The sequence below is a fragment of the Balaenoptera acutorostrata genome, chromosome 13 (genome assembly GCF_949987535.1).
Source record: "Balaenoptera acutorostrata chromosome 13, mBalAcu1.1, whole genome shotgun sequence".
NCBI classification, from domain to species: domain Eukaryota; kingdom Metazoa; phylum Chordata; class Mammalia; order Artiodactyla; family Balaenopteridae; genus Balaenoptera; species Balaenoptera acutorostrata.
Window position 1 is genome coordinate 3,904,531 of NC_080076.1, and position 16,670 is coordinate 3,921,200.

General features: G+C 51.0%; 1 protein-coding gene across 2 annotated transcripts in view; it reads right to left on the bottom strand.

Moving 5' to 3' along the window:
* Positions 1–303: 303 nt before the first annotated feature.
* The window catches only part of TSHZ1 (teashirt zinc finger homeobox 1), a 78,305-nt gene continuing 61,938 nt past the window's right edge, over positions 304–16,670 (bottom strand). For both annotated transcript variants that reach the window (XM_057526916.1, XM_057526915.1), the window contains exon 3: positions 304–4,837. In XM_057526916.1, the coding sequence (XP_057382899.1) occupies positions 1,635–4,837 (3,203 nt within the window). In that variant the 3' untranslated portion in view covers positions 304–1,634. The remainder of the gene's footprint in view (positions 4,838–16,670) is intronic.

Sequence of the window (16,670 nt, forward strand, 5' to 3'; positions counted from 1 at the left end):
GTAAACATTTAAAAATAGTGCGGAAGCATTCTCCGAAGGAAGCACCTCAGTCCCTCGATGTACAAGCCAGCCATCACTCAATGGCTGTCCTCAGGAATCCAGTGGCACCCAGCGGAGTTAAAATTTTTAATTATCATTTTAAGAAATGCGATACTGATCATTTGAATGAAGCACGTCAGCACACAAATCATGAAATGATGATTCCGACTAGAATTTCTGTTGGTTGATTGCATAAGCCATACCTCTCGTTGCTGAAATAACATCTCAGAGGCAAAATAATGACGACATGACAATCTATGTAAATCAAGAACTGCATGTGGGTTTATTTTACATTCGAGAAAACAGTGGATTTAATTGTGTGAACCGAAATGTACTGTACAATATTAATGATAGAACATCAAAATGTATAATTAATAGTGCATTGCTTGCTTTGTTTTCATTTATTTATTTTTGTCTGATATACATGCATCTGGAAAGATGCAGGTGCCAGTAAAATTTCTCTATTTAAATCAAGCTGCAGGAACTAAATTTTATTCAAAAATTGTGGTTGTACATTATATACACAGAAATTTAATATAAAATGACAATATAAAAAGTTAAAAGAGAAAGCATACAGCCAGAAGGTACAAAGAAAGTTGAATAGATTAAAATGGTACGATATGTAACATATAGGAGTTTTTAAGCTGATGCTGGCAATTTACAAGGAAAGGACTCCAACATTTGCCCCATTTTTTTTTTCATTTACCAATGCAGCACGCTTATAGAAAGGTCAGCTTGTACCAAAGCTTACATTTGTAAATAACTATAAACTGCAGTATTTTACAGAAAAAAGAAATAGCATTTTTACACATTTTTAAATAATAGCTTGCATACTTTTTTTTTTTTTTGCCAAAAGTGGCATTTTTTTCAGCATCCAGAGGGTTTGGGCATAGTGGCAACTGGGGTGTTTGTTGTCGCTGCTGTTAGTTTTTGTTTTGTTTTGTTTTGTTGTCTTAAACATGTGAGGTTGTGGCTTCCTAACCCCAAGTCCTAGACAACTTTCTATTTTCCAACAGCTGCATGCATGCTTCCTTCACAAACCAGTTCTGCATATAAAAGCTCGTTTTTTAATTATTAAATAAGTTTTGTGTCTGACACAGCTTTTGATCTGAATGAAATGCCTTTAAGCCTTTTTTTTTTTCTTTTTTTCTTTTTTCTTTTTTTGAGTGAAAGGCACAGAAATGCGATTACAGTCCTCAAAGGGTTAAATTTGACACTAGGACGTTCTATGACCTTTATTGTCATGGCAACTTTGTAATTTTAGGACGTCTTTTCTCATTGTTATTTGTGTCTTTCTTTCCTGCTAAATAAATGTCTCTGAGTAGTGTGCCCCACTATTTCCTACAAAAGAGAGCTGAACATCGAGAACAGATGTTGAAAATAAAGGTCAGACTTTGACTCACGGAAAAAGAAAAGGAACATGCACAATCGGACAAAGAGCATATAAATATAACTACAAAATATGTGTAAGAAAAACCAAGGTCCAGACAGGCAGTCAGCAACAAAGGGCAGGCTGATTTTGGAGGCTCAGGCCAGGCCTAGTGCAGTATGACGACGTTTAGTGCAATGTGCCCCGGGCCCGCGCAGACCCAGGGCTACTGTTTCTCCAGCTCCGTCACGTAGATCAGGTGGTCCTCGGGAGACTTGCCGTGGGTCTTACTAAGGTGCAGTTTGACTGCGTGCTTGCTCGCGAAAGTCCGGTTGCAGAGCTTGCACTGGAATGTGGAGCCCAGATCGTCCTCGGCAGCTCCCACCGGGCCCAACGCTTTGTTCGCCAGGACTTTGGAAACGTTCTGCTGTTCTTGAATCTGATTTAGTGGCAGCTTGGAGAGATCCTTCAAGCTGAAGCCTAAGTGTGTCTCTAGATGATTGATGTACGTGGAAGCAGTTCTGAACTGAGAGGCACAATCGTTGCAAAAGAAAACAGGATGCCCTGTGTCCAGGTTCTTCAGGAACTTGGTCCCCCCTGTCCTCCGCAACTGGTACTTGACGTTGGCCAGCCAGTGGCTGATGGTGGTCATGGAGAGCCCGGTGAACTTGGAGATGTGTACCCGCTCCTGAGGGCCCAGGTCCGACATGATGTACTTACCCTCCGGGGTCTCCCGCAGGCTCGAGGCGAACTGGGCCTGCAGGATAAGCAGGTGCTGCGGGTTCCAGTTGGACTGCCGCCCCTTCCTCTTGTGAATGGGAGACAGCTCGTCCACCGCCTCCTCGAAGCTGCTGCCGTCGGCGTCCGACTTCTCTGACACGGTGGAGGGCGTGGAGGACTTGGGGGTCAGCCGGCCCGTGAGGTTCTTCACCATGTCCGAGATGTCCATGAGCGCGCTCTCCCGCAGCGGCGAGGACACGCCGTCGGCGGCGCCCGGGGCCAGGGGCTTGCTCTTGGACTTGGTCAGGTCGATGGGCTGGTCGCTGCCCTCGTAGTAGTAGCGGTCCAGGGTGCCGGGCGGCTTGGCGGGCGGGGCGGGGAAGGCCGGCTTGTCCAGCATGCTGGTGCTGATCTTGTAGAGCATGGCCAGCGGGTCCAGCGAGGGGCTCACGGGCCTGGACACTTTGCCCAGGTGGGTGTTCATGATGGACTGCAGGGCGCTCAGCGGGTTGATGAAGGAGGGCTCGGGCGAGTGGTCCGTGATGATGCCCAGGTTGTTACAGCCGTTGGTGACTTTGGCCTTGAGGGGCTCCGTGCCGTTCGGGGTGTGGGCGTCCACCGCACCCTCCTTCTTGGTCTTCCCCGCATCGGCTTCGGGGCCCTTCTTCTGCTGCTGGGGCTTGCCGCCGCCGCCGAGGTCCTCGGCCCTGGGGAAGTCTTTATTCTCCTTGGCCGCGGGGGACACGGCCTTGGCCGGCGAGCCCTTGTCCTTCTCCGCCGGCCTCTCCTCCTTCTTCACGCTGACCTTGCCCGTGACCTTCTCCACCAGCTCCTCCATGGCCGACACGTTGCTCTTGTGGGGCGGCGGCGTGAGGCTCCCCGGGGAGGGCAGGAGCGCGCCGTGCTCCGAGGACAGCGACTTCACGCCGCTGGCGTAGGACGGCTGCATCTGCACACTCTGCACAGGCGGCAGCGGCTTCACAGTGCCCGGCAGCTGGTAGGCGGCGTGGATGCTGGGGTAGCCGCCCCACGAGGGCGCGCCGTTCTGGGCTTTGCTGATGGCCGTGGAGACCGTGTTCTCCAGGGACTTCAGGATGTCCACCCCGCCCCTGGGGCTGTCGTCCAGGTCCTCCTCGCGGAGGTACTGGTAGAGGGCAGTGGGCTCGAACTTGTCGGAGGCGTCCTCACCCTCCTCCTTGATCTGCTTGTCTGCGTCCCCGGCCACCGCCGGCGGCGCCTTCTCCTTCTCGGGCTCCTTCTTCTCCTCCGGGGCCACGGACCCCGAGGGAGAGTCGGGCTGCTTTTTGACGTGGGCGGCGGGCAGCCGCGTGTGTGTGGTGGGGGGCAGAGGAATGGACTGGATCTTCTCCTCCACCATGGGGTCCAGCACCAGCTGCTTCCCTTTCTTGGAGGCAGAGGTGGTCACTTTCAAGAAGTGGCCGGTGACCATCATGTGGGCGGTGAGCTGCTGCAGGGTGTCGTGGGAGCTGCCGCATTCCATGCACTTGAGGATCTGGGCCTTGCGGGCCTCGAACTGCCAGGTGTAGCTGGCCCCGTTCTGGTAGCCGTAGCGGTTGTTGGGCGTCACGTACGGGTTGGCCGACTTCTGGTCCTTGGCCGACTCGCCCAGCGCCACTTCGGCCGCGATGCCCGCCGGTTCGGGGGAGCAGGGGGACGCCAAGTCCTGCAGCGCCCGCTTTTTGGTGGAAGGGACCAGCTTGGTGATGGCCGGCACCGGCTCCTTGAGAGGCACTTTCTGGTAATGCTTTGTCTTGATCATGTGCACGCTCAGGTCCTGCAGAGACTCAAAGGAGTGGCCGCAGTACATGCACTTGAGCACCTTCTGGGCGTCCTCCTTCCCCTCCATCTCCATCAGGGAGCGCTTCCTGGGCTTGGACCACCGCTTGGTCTTCTCGGAGTCCTTGTCTCTGTTGTCGTCGCGGTAGTGCCCCGTCTCGTTCATGTGCACCGTCAGCTCCACCAGCGTGTCGTACGCGGCGCTGCAGTCTTTGCAGCGGAACTTGCTGGCGCCCGTGAACACGGAGCCGTACAGCTTGTTGTTCTGCCGGTAGAGCTGCACGGTGCTGAAGAGGCTGGGCTCGGGCAGCAGCCCGTACGAGGACGTCTGCTGCAGCGTCTTGGCCAGGGCGGCCTGGTGCCAGTCATAGCCGGGGCCGCCGCTGGCGCTGGTGCTGGTGCTGGTGCCGGAGCTGGAGCCCGAGCTGGGCGTGCTCGCCGTGGTCCCGGTGGCCCCCGCGGTACTGGTGGGGGGCATGGGGGCAGGCGTGGAGCCCTCCTTCTGGCCGGCATCGCTGTTGCTGGTGGTCGAACCGGACTTCTTCAAATCCAGAGCCAAGCTGGACCAGCAGGACTCCGAGAACAGGTTTGCATACACGGCCTTGATCTGGGCCAAGCTGTCCTGGGGGTAGCAGACGCCCTCCCGACCCTGGGGCTCCTCTTTCTCTTCCTTGGAGGAAGAGCTCTTGAAATGGGCTGGCGGGTCGCTGTTTTCGCTGAACGGTGACCCGTAGCCGGCGTCCTGATTAGTCGCGGTGCTGATGGGGGAGTTCTGGTAGCTCTGGGCCTCCTTGAGCTCCGCTTCCTCATTGCACACGAAGTCGCTTTCCTGAACGTCCAAAGGCAGCCCATCCTCCTCCACGTCTTCTTCATCTATTTCTGCTGCCTTCAGTTCTTCCTCAGGAACGTAAGCTAGGAGAGAAAAATGAAACACCGTGAGGAGACGTAAATCATCTCCAAGGACGCAGCCTCCCCAGCAGTTAGATGATCTTTAAAAAGATGTTTCTCAGCCGAGCTCCCAGGCTACAAGGCTACCTCCACTTTATATATCTACCCCTTCCGCAGCTCAACGGCAGGAAATAGATTTCCACCAAGACGATCGCCCCTCCTAAGTGAATACATTTCGACGGAAGGGCAGTGTCTGCCCTCTTCTTAAAGATGTCAGTGTGGCTGTCACAGCTGGGTGGGAAGGGAAGGGTCCCCTGCCCCTCCTCCTGCAGGCTCCTCTTTCTGTAAGCAGTGGGGGTCCCTTGTGCCTCCCCATGGCGGCGGGGGGGGGGGCAGACCTGGTTGCCAACTTCTAGGGCGAGATAATACACAGACAGTATTCTACGGTTTCCGTAAATAAAAACGCTCCTCAATGGCAAGCGATAAAAATACTCTGGTCTCCACTAAAAATGAGAAAGCAACATAGCACCACCAGCGCCCCCTTGCCTGGAAGGAGCAGAAGTCTCCCTCAGGTGACACCCGACAGGGGTCAAAGAGCCACGTGTGTACAAAGCAGCATTATTCACAAGAGCCAGAAGGTAGAAACAACCTAAATGTCTGTTGATGGATGAATGGGTGAACAAAATGTGGTTTATACAAACAATGGAATATTATGCAGCCTTTAAAAGGAAGGAAATTCTGATATATGCGATGGCATGGATGAACCCTGAGGACACTATGCGAAGGGAAATAAGCCAGACACAAAAAGACAAATACTGTAGGAGTCCCCTTATGTGAGACACTTAGAGTAGGGAGGCTTATAGAGACAGGAAGTGGAACCGTGGTTTCCAGGGGCTGGGGGAGAGGAAGGAATGGAAAGTTGGTGTTTAGTGGGTTCAGAGTTTCAATTTGGGAAGATGAAAAGTTCTGGAGATGTATAGTGGGTATTGTTGCATAACAGGGTGAATGTACTTAATACCACTGAACCGTGCACTTAAAAATGATTAAAATGGTAACTTTTGTGTTACGAGTATTTTGGCACAATAAAAAAATTTTTATTCTTAACAAGGCCTATAGTATATGCTACAATGGCCTGCTACAGGCCACAGCTGCACAGAGGGTGACTTCTTGGGGTGAAGGCGGCATTTCCCAGAAAAACTCAGGATACTGACAGCTGTCCCAAGAATGGGAGGGATGGACGGCATATAAATCACTAGATGGAATCTGACCTTTTACTGCGGCACATTTTAGATCCTTTACTATGTGACAGATCTTGTCAATCCCCAAGGGGACATAATCGCCTGCACCTCTTAACTGATTTGACCAAAGCATACTTTTACTTCTTTTTCCTTTTTTCTTTTTGAGGGAACAACTAGTGTTGCGTCAACTACCTGGGAAATTTGGGGTTAAGATATTTCCAGAAAGGCCCTATTAAAATGCACTGATATGACCTGAGAGGGTGTCTCATTAAGTAGAATCACTCGTTATCACGTTATCAGCACCAGACCCCAAGGGAACGCGGCAGAGAGCACGGGGTTTTCAGGTACAGTGATGGAGAGACAGAGAAGGAGGTGGCAGCCCAGGGGACGGACGCGGGCAGGAGGGAGACACACGGGAGGGTCTGCGCCCGCACGCCGAGAGCTCCAGGCACGATCGCTCGTGAGCACAAGTGAACACTTGGCGAGCGACGGCCGCTCCACGGGGCCCTTCAGTATCCCTGCCCACCCCCGCTTCCCCTCGCGGCCGTCCCCATGCCCGGGCGGCAGCATCGAGAGACCCAGGCACGCGTGTCCACGGTGCTTCCCAACGGAAGGCAGGACTGCGTCGGAGTCCACTAACGAGTCACGGAGTTACAGCCCATGAGCCCCGCGCCGTCGCGGGGGACTCGCTGCCGAACCTCCGGGGTGTGTTTGTCACCCACCGGTCCTCACGCACTCTGCGGGTGGCATCTCAGGGCCTGGAACCGCACGGACGTGACTTGCTCGGCATCTGCCCGCGTGCATGTCCGTGTCCCAGCAGAGTGGAATGTCATCAGGCCCTGCTGCATCCCGGGCCCGCCCTGCTCCCGACAGACCAGCCGGCACCCGGGAGCCCCCAGGTTGAGCTCAAACGCCTCCTGCAGGCCACCCCCAGCCCCAGGGCGACAGAGCAAACCCCGGCCTCCTAAGGGTCACTGGTTTCTGCCGTTCCCTCCCTTGGACACCCATCCCCTGTTTTCCAGGAGGGGGAAGGGGGACCCCTAACGTGCCTGCCTTCCTGGAGCTCGTCTCCCAGGGGAGACACGAAGCTGGGTGAGCAGGCGGCCAGGGGAGGGCCAGGGCGGGGGCACAAGTTCAGAAAAGAGGGGAGCCCCGGGGCGGACCCGGGGGCATCCTAGGACCCGCCGGCGTCCCCTGTCCCGGGCCGAGCATCCCCGCGGGGAGGCGGCCCCCAGCCCCCCTGCCCAGTGCACTCCGGGTGTGACACCGTGCTCTCCGGGGCCAGGGCGCCGCTGGCTTCCTCCACCCGCCCTGCCTGTCACTCCTGCCCGGTCCCTCCGCAGCCTCTTCCCAGCCAACCTTGACTTCTTCCACGACTCCTCCAGGGCACGCCCGCGAGCACCGGATCCACGTCCACCTGCGAGGCCACCGGGTGCAGGCCCTGGGCTCTCCCGCCCCGTCGGGGGAAGCTGGCTTTGGGAGGCCCTCTGGCCTGTAGTCCGAGTCTGCCTCGCGTCCGGCATATAGAAGGGGCCCCAGCTGCTGTGACCGGAGTCCACGGCGACGTGGGCGTTCCACAGGCGCCCCCCATCAACTTCGTGCAGACGCACGACTGACCCTGCCCCCTCCAGCCCCCGCCCCAGTAACAGCGCACTTCCTCCTCCGGAGCTGGGAGTCTCCTGCCTCAGCTGTACTGAATCCCCCCCGAACAAGTGTCCGCGCCGGAAGAGCGACGGCTGTCCTCAGTGCCTCCCGTGGTCCAGCTCCACAGCCAGCGGGGCCCCTGCCCTAATTCAGACGCTCCAGCCTCTCATCAGACGTGCAACAGCCGCCCCGCTGGGCCTCCTGCCCTCCTGTCCTGCCACGCTCTTTCTTCCTCCACAGCCCCTGAGCTAAAATCGCCGTCAGGGTCCGCGAGCTGCACAGGGGGCGCAAACCCCCGCGTGGACCCCTCCCTCCGCCACAGGTCCAGTCCCCGCACACCCTGGTCCCAGGGGGCACCCCGCCCACTTCTCCACCTGGTGACGAAGCTCGTCCTCAAGGGGAGGCTCAGATGTCACCTCCTTCATGACGCCTATTAATCCCCTCCCCGAGTTCATTCCCGGAAGCATTAAGAGATGTTTACCTGTCTATCCTCGTCATCAAACCATGAACTTGCTCATTCAACTAAAATTGCTGAGTGCCACCCCTGCCTACCCCCCCCACCGTGGGCATTTTCTTTCTTCGCCCCGTTTTAACCCTCACAACCCTTCAAGTTAGCATCCCCGAAAATGCCCATTTTGAAGATGAGAAAACTGGTCTTGGAGAAGTTGACCGACTTCCCCAAGGTCCCAGAGGAGACAAACAAGGATTCAAACGCGGGTCACCTGACGCCCCGCCGGAGGTCCATCCACTCTGCCACTATCAGGACCAAGTTACTTTCCTTTGTCTCATTAGCACCTCAATGCCAACAAACACTCTGAGTAAATGCTTGTGAATGAATTAATGACCCAAGGTAATTCTTTTTTTTTTTTTTTTGGCCACACTGCACAGCATGCAGGGATCTTAGTTCCCTGACCAGGGATTGAACCCACGCCCCCTGCAGTGGAAGTGCAGAGTCTTAACCACTGGACCACCAGGGAAGTCCCTGACCCAAAGTAATTCTGTATCAGTGTTTAGGACACCTCTTATGTGCCCATCATGCTGTTATAATTGAGAGAATCTCAATGAAAAAAGAGTAAAAGGAGAGAAATTTTTTGACACCCTTTGGCCCAATAATTTTACTTTTGGAAGTATAGCCTCAGAAGGTGACATAACATACAGACTAAGCTTCATGCACAAAGATGTCCTTTATGGTATTATTCCATATAAAATTTGCCACAACCTAAATCTTCAACAATAATCGGTAGTTAGGTGATTTTTCTTTTATTCCTAAGATGCAATATTATTCAAACGTTAAAAACTATGTTTTAATGACAAGGGGAGAGGCATTCAATGGAAAAAGCAGAAGACAAACCTATTCACAATACAATGGAAAAATCCTTTTAGAAAATGTTAATAGTGGTTTTTTTCTAGATAATGAATATATGGGTTTGTTGACTGAAGTGGCTCTTGATAAATATCTGTTTTCAAAATCTTCTTCAGTGTTTTCAATTCAACAAGCACAGATTAGCCATTTCACACCATTTCTGGAATGAAATAGCTGGAAACAGCCACTAGCCCCACGCTGGGAATTAAGGAGCCTGGAAGGGCAGGGCCCAGCCTGGGGGAGGGAATGTGGCAAGGGCTTTGTTCGTTGTTACTTTTATATTTTTTAATGTTAAAAAGTAAGAGGTGGGAAGAACAATGAAGGGGTACAGATGGCGTTAGGGTTCCTGGGGCAGAATTTCGGGGGCGCCGAGAGTCTGCCCGCACATAGGCCACCTCCGTCTTCCTCCCGGCCCTGCTCCTGTATCCTCACCTCCTTCAGCCTTCCCTAGGGAGGGGGCTGCCAGGTCCCACCGACAGGGGGGCAGGAGGCAAGGCCTCTCCTGAGACCCACAATCCACCAGCTCAGTGGTCACTGTGCTGCATCACTTTAGCCTTCCACCAACACGGTCCCTGTCTGTTTCTAGACTTTCAGGATTTCTACTTTTATCACACACTCTTCCACTTTATTCATCCTGATCCGCTGATATTCTTTGGCTACTTTACTATTCTACCATGTACTTTTAGCTCACTGTGTCTATCTTTTTAATGAGTGAACTTTTCAATTCTAATTTATAAGCGGCACGAGGAAACACAGACCTAGGGGGCAGCTGGGGGCCATCTGTCTTGTGTCCCCACCACTGGACGCCCGTCTGACCCCGGAGTAGCTTTCCTGCCCCTCCTCGGGTGCACCGGGCCTGGTAGAATCAGCGTTGGCAGGAAGCGCACCCACCTCCCCAGGCAGCCCCCCGACGAGCACTTCCCTCCCTCTTCTCACGCCCCCCTTCCCAGTGGCCCTCGGACCAAGCGCTGGTCCATTTCACCCGACTCGGCAGCGCGCGTGGCCACGTGAGGACACAGATGATGAGCCACAGATGCTGACAGGTATGAGGGATTCCTTTACAGCCGTGCCTGAGCCCCCTCTCCCGACCCCCAACCCCTCCCACCCTCCAGAACTGGGCTCACATCCTGGAACCAGAGCCCTCAGACCTTTACAGCCGTGCCTGAGCCCCCTCTCCCGACCCCCAACCCCTCCCACCCTCCAGAACTGGGCTCACATCCTGGAACCAGAGCCCTCAGAAGGATCCAGAATCTACCGGGTTTCACTTTAAGAGCTTGGGCCTGGGGCAGGCGGACAAGGGCTGTGCAGGTGGAAATTCGCAGACCGGACCCCATGGTGCCTGGAAACGAGACCACTGGACTCCTGGCTTCAGTACCAGGCGGGGATGGAGTCATTTGCTTTTGCCACGTTGGTATCAGGAAGGGGACACACCCGAGACACATCCCCCCCAGCCACATCTGTCCCACACAGCGAGTGCAGGAGCGAGCCCAGGTGTGCAGGGCGTGGGGATGGCGCTCACCTGCTCGTCCCCATTGGGTCCACGCTACGGAGCCATTGCTGTGGCCCCCTGTTGAAGGACAGACCCCCATCATTATCGGGACCTGAGGACAGACTTACAGAAGGGACAGGCCGAGGAAGACACGGTGACCCCCATACACTCACTCACCCCATCCTCCGGGCTTCAGTTTCCCCAACAGTGGGGCTATAGGAAGTATTCATGGAAATGGCAGACAGACCACCATCCTCATCACCAAGCCCCCCTCTGTGCTTGCGGGCCCCTCCTCCTCATCTCGCCCTGCAGACAGACCCTCAAGATGAACTAGGAAATGCCCACGATGGGCAGTCCTCCCACGGCTGTCAGAGGGCACCCCGCTCAGCCTCAGGCCTCACAAACTACTGCTCACATCACACAAATGGGGACAAGAGGAACAAAATAATGAGCCCTCGTCCCAGGGAAAGTGGTCCCCTCACTGGCCCTTGTCACTGTGTAGCAACCAGACGTGAGATTTGGGCCGACGGATTATTCGGGATGTTAGCCCTTGAACTTCTGCATCACCCAGGCCCCTCCTCTGCCTTCCTACAGTTTCCCTGATCACAGCCACACAGAGGAAGGAGCGGGAGGTGGGAACTCATACAGAGCAGTTCCTGGTTAGGTTCTTCCCCAGGCCCCAGGGGGCAGGCCGTGGAAATAAATGACAAGAATCAGGTTGGGGAACTTTGTTTATCCAAGCTCTCTTTCCCTCATTAGCACACACAATTGAGAGCTGGCTGTGAATGAGGAAAAGGGAAATTCAAAAGTGACAACTATAAAACACAGGTCGTTGGTCCCTGCTTGGGCACTGGCTTACAGTAAATACCAAACTTGGCTATTGTATTGCCACCTGGTGAAACTATACAATCATACCAAATTACACGTTTAGCTATATCAAACTAGGTTTTCGACTGGCAAATGTGATACCCACGAACAGATGGCCATCACATCAAAATATATTTACAATTCACAAAAGGGGCTTACACACACCTCAGTGATAAATGAACAGCTTCAATGCACTGTAAAATCTTGCAAAACACACTTTCTTCCAAATTTATCATCGATCACTTGTAAAGTAACTTCACCTCTGTTACAAAGAGAGCAGGTGGGTTTGGTGAAAGAAGATATTAGGAAATAAAAAATGCAGAGAAAGCAGACCCAGGTCAGGGCCCATTCCGTGCTACTCTGAAAGGACAGCAACATACAAGTGGGATGTACGTTAATTTATGAAACTAAGTTCTAAATTTTTTGCAGGAAGGTTGACAACCTGCCACGCAAATCTGAAAGGCCCCTTCTGCTCTGATGTAGAAGGAGCAAAAATTTTTCTATCCCTTTGGCAAATTTTAGTTGTCTGGTACCAGTCGCTCACGTACCAGTTTGCTAAACCAGCTGATTGATAACGATTATTTCTTTACCTAAAACCCAACAGAGGCCATTTTTTAGAATTGTGGAGTCTGTAAATAAAATGGCCTATGGTTTTTACCCAATTCTAATTTTAATTAGAAATTCACAGGTAACTTCCTTAAAATAAATATAACGTCTTCCCTTTCTCCCTGCCCCAGACTTCAATTTCAAGTTATCGGGGGCCCCTCCCACTCCTCCCAGTGAGCACATCAGGTATTAATCTTATGCCTGGAGTTTGTTGCAGTTATAACAATGTAATTTAACATTAAGTGGGAAAGCACAAATTAAGGGTTTAAACCTCAATTAAAAAGACTGAAAACTTTCTGTGATTTTCAGCAATGTCAGAAGGAAAAAGGAGAGATAAAATATATGAGAATCTTGAAAAATTAAAAGAGAAGTTAAAATGAAATGAAGAAGAGCAAAAGCTAAATAACTCTCATATGAACCTAAGAAAACACGCAGCTATTTCACTACCAACGAACTGCGTGTTAATAATATATGACGCAAATGTTCTCTCGATCCACAAATTAAAAAACCAGCCATCCCCAAGACATGCATGGCCAATGCCAAGCATGGGGAAATCCATGTTTTCGGTTATTGCCTCTTCGTTTGGGGAGGGACATATACCACGCTAGGACAGTCTGATGAGTCTGGGTCTACAAACCCAATATTAGCCAATTAGGTCCCAAACCAGGTTCCGACCTGGTATTTTCTACCACCTGAAACGAGAAAAGACTTTTAGCTCAGATAGAGCGATAGATGACATTTAGAAATCTGGAGAGGAGATTTGGGCTTGAAATATCTCTTCAAATGGCTGAAACAAGAATAAAGAAATGTAACTCAGCACACGCCGAACTACGCAGGGCTTACGTATCAGACACGTGTCTCCAAGTTCAAATCCAGCAGCCCATTCTCATAAACGCACAGGATAAAAGAAGAGAGAAGGAAACATCAAGTCTTTGGGGATTGGGGTGTGGATGGGAACAGTGCAGGGCACACCCCTGCAGTTGTCGACAACACGGCAACTATTAACACAAAGTTAGGAGAATGTTTGTCTTTAAATATATTACAGTCTATATAAATTATGTACCAATGTGATCCACCAAGAGCCAGCATCTCCTTCGTAATTACTGCTGTACTTGGCTGGAAGCTTAATACAAGGTCACCTGACTTTCTTGAAATCCCCTTAATAACAATAATGGCATCTGGATCAGTTACATCCACACTATCATATCAGAAAATATCGTTCTCTTATCATAATAATTGGGTTTATTCTTACTATTACCAGTGAATTCTCCTAATTGCTCTCTTAGATGCTTTTTTGGAAATTTTGCCTAGGCAGAGGCAGAGAGATAGAGAGACAGAGAGAGACCTGTAAAAACTTCCAAGCTTGGACAGAGTGATTACTTGTCACGATCTTTCATTTTCAATATAAGCTACAGTGTTCTAAAAATTCACATGGGTACAAATATACCAAAATACATGAAAATATTTGTAGAAATTTTTACTGTTAGTGATGAAACAGAACAACATACGTCACTAGGTGAATGAATACAACTGTTTAGCCTAAAAGATCTGGATGAGAGCAGCTACTGAATCACAGAAAATAGAGTCAACTCAACGTCGTTGCATTTTCTCTGCTGAAACCCTCAGCTCCCCTCTGCCCTCACCTACCCGCACCCTGCGGAACTCTGATGAATGAGTAAGCCTGGAAATGGTAACTGCAGTATGAAATTCTCCTTTTACAATTACTTACAGAAAGAAATGACATTCCTCCCCATCAAATAAAACAAAGACTCCAAATCATCATTTCTGCTATTTCTTTTTGTGTCAAAACAGCTTTGCCGTCACTCCCCCCACCCTGCCTGAGCCAAGCACGCGGCGTGGAGTGTGACACGGTGAGCACACGCGGCGTGTCCTGCCGTCAGCGGGACGACACGCAGAGCAGCTGTGCCGGCCTCAGCGTCAGGACGGGCACAGGCCGTGGAAGCCACCAGCCTCCACGTGGGTGTGGGTGTGTGGGTGTGTGCAGGCGTGAGCACATAAAAACCACAAAACACGTAGACCCCATCAGCCCCAAGAAGAGAACAAGACAACTGGATCTTACAGTTAGATGTCACTTTTTTTTAAACAGATTAAATCTTGTTAATACTGTTTTGCCATAAAATGTGCCTTCTGGATGCCAATGTGTCCCTAAAGACGTGCTGTCATCATGAGCCACATAAAATCCCATGCATTCTGATGCAAGTGGACAGAAGGTAACGTATACGGTCCCTGCTAGAGGTGAATCTGACACCAACAACGTGTGCCCCAGTGGTTTACAATGTAAATACACACATATTGTCTGGAAAAATATGTTCCTCTCAAATTGTAATTATACAATGAGGCACATGCATCTTCAGCGAACTAGATCGATTCTTTTTCTCAAATCCCAGCCCCAAATTTTTAAAAATATCTTTGCTTCTTTAAAGAAAACAAGATTGGCTCTGATATTCAACAGTCATTTGAAGAATGGGGAGAAGTGACAGCTGTCTTTGGTTTTTAATGGCTAAATGTAATAAAGTTCCAAATTCCCCAGAGTCTGAGTAACCCTGGCTCTGAGCAATTAGAGCCAGGGTTCCTCAGACAGATGAACAAAAGTGTGGGTGCCTCACTGAAAGAGCACAGCAACAATAGAAGAAAGGCTTCCCCTGATCATGATTTGCTTTCTAAAAGCCAGCTTGAAATCCATCCTTTGCCATCCAGCAGATACCAACCTGCTTACTCAAAATAGCCACTCACACAAGGTAACCGGCACGCATCCGTACCTGTTCCTGCCTGATGACAACACATCCCGATGGAAACTGAAAAACGTGTTCTTTCAACAAAAGATGCTCAGCTTCTGCCATGTCCCCAAATTTAGATATTTGGAATCATTCAGATATTGGCATTTAATAGAACAGGCCAGATGACTAAATGTTTCCATCTTTAACTGACTTGGATTTTCAGTAACAGCGTCTAGACAGAAGAAACGTAGTGATACTGGAAAATGCAATGATGCAATGTATGAATATAGCATTTTAGTGTGAAAACATGTTGAGTAACCCACATTAACACGCTTGAATTTACAAGGATGTTATAGCACACTTGGCATACAGAGTAGTCCTTTTGCTAGAAAAACTGATTTTTCTAGAAGCAGGGTGACAGGTCTGGGATATCTCGGGAAGAGGAATTGGGTTCCAGTTTTTGAGGAAGGTTAAACAGCACCAGCAGTTCAAATAAAATGGCTCTTCCTCACATGGACAAGGAAGGGAGTAAAATGACGTTTTAGGCAGAGAGAAAGCCATTCTAAAAGTGGATCATTTATAATTACAGGGAAATGAAGAAGAGGCAAGTTCTCTTCCCTCCCTCTAAGTTTTCGAGACAGGGGTCTAAGAGGTGTCCTAAGAGCACCCTGGGGTTTTACTGGCTAAAGATAACCCTTGCTGGCAGCCCATCAGAGAGGAGAAAAGAGCCTGCCCATCCTCACCTCTCCCCCGCCAGTCGTCCACACCCCTGCCTCCCTCCCTCGGGATGAAAAGAGCGTGTTATTAGCAGAGGTCTGCTGGGGAGGCCAGGGTGCCTCATGCTGGTGGTTCTCCCGCGATTCTAATCTCTGAGATTTACCTGCTCTTCCTCTTCTATCTGATAAACTATACATTCCAGCATTCTCATTAGGGTTCCCATCACCAAAGGGAGTGGAGATGAATCAGTCCCGGCCCCCCTCCCCGCGTGGCTCTGTCGAGGTGATTTCATTGAAACGTTCATTTCCATCCCTGCTGGCAACATCAGAATGGAAGTATTTAAGCTGTTTCCATTACTTATACAAATTACCATGATGGGGTAGGACAGACGTTAGCGTCGCGCACATAACTGACTTCCATACATTCTTTACAGGAAGCGTGCGAAGGAACATTGCTAGATCATATTATCCAGGCTCGATAATGTTCTCCCTGTTACCGGGTTCATTAACTTGGCACACTGGCATTTCACTTGCTTTCTGTGTAAGAATTGCCGGGCTAGCCGGGCTCATTTAATTTGGAGAAGGAAACCTTTGTCAGCAATGATGTTTTGCTCAGGTGCTCTAAGAGGGCGGGGAGGGGCGGGGGGAGGGGGAGGAGGGAGGGGCAGGAAACAAGCCGGGGAACAGGAAACAACCTTGTCGAAAACGTTACCTTCCTGATGCGAATGATGAGAGCGGAGTCAGTGAACGACGCCGGTACTCAAAGATGGCTGTCACTTCAGATAGACACCGGCACGACTCACCTAGACAGGTGACACTTTGGTGCAGCTAAATCCTGCTGCATTATTGAACACCTGGAGATGGGGCTCAGGCAAACTGCGGGCCTGGGATGCCTGGGGCACCTGGAGATGTGAATTCAGCAGGTGGATGGATTTCACTCCTCATCTGCATCCTTCAGTGAGGCTGGGGATACAGTCTCCAGGCTACAAAGATGGGGGAGGGGCTGGAGTCACAGTCTGGGTTCCAGCCTCGAGCTTTCTTCCCTTTCTTTTCCCCTGAGATCCAAAGCAGGGGCTAGAGCGACGCTCCAAGTCATTAGGGGAGACTCGGGGCCCTTACACTAGTCATTCTTTTCCTGTTTAGAAATCTCACGGAAACAATTCCTGGTTAGTCCAAAGACATTTCCTCTTTTGATT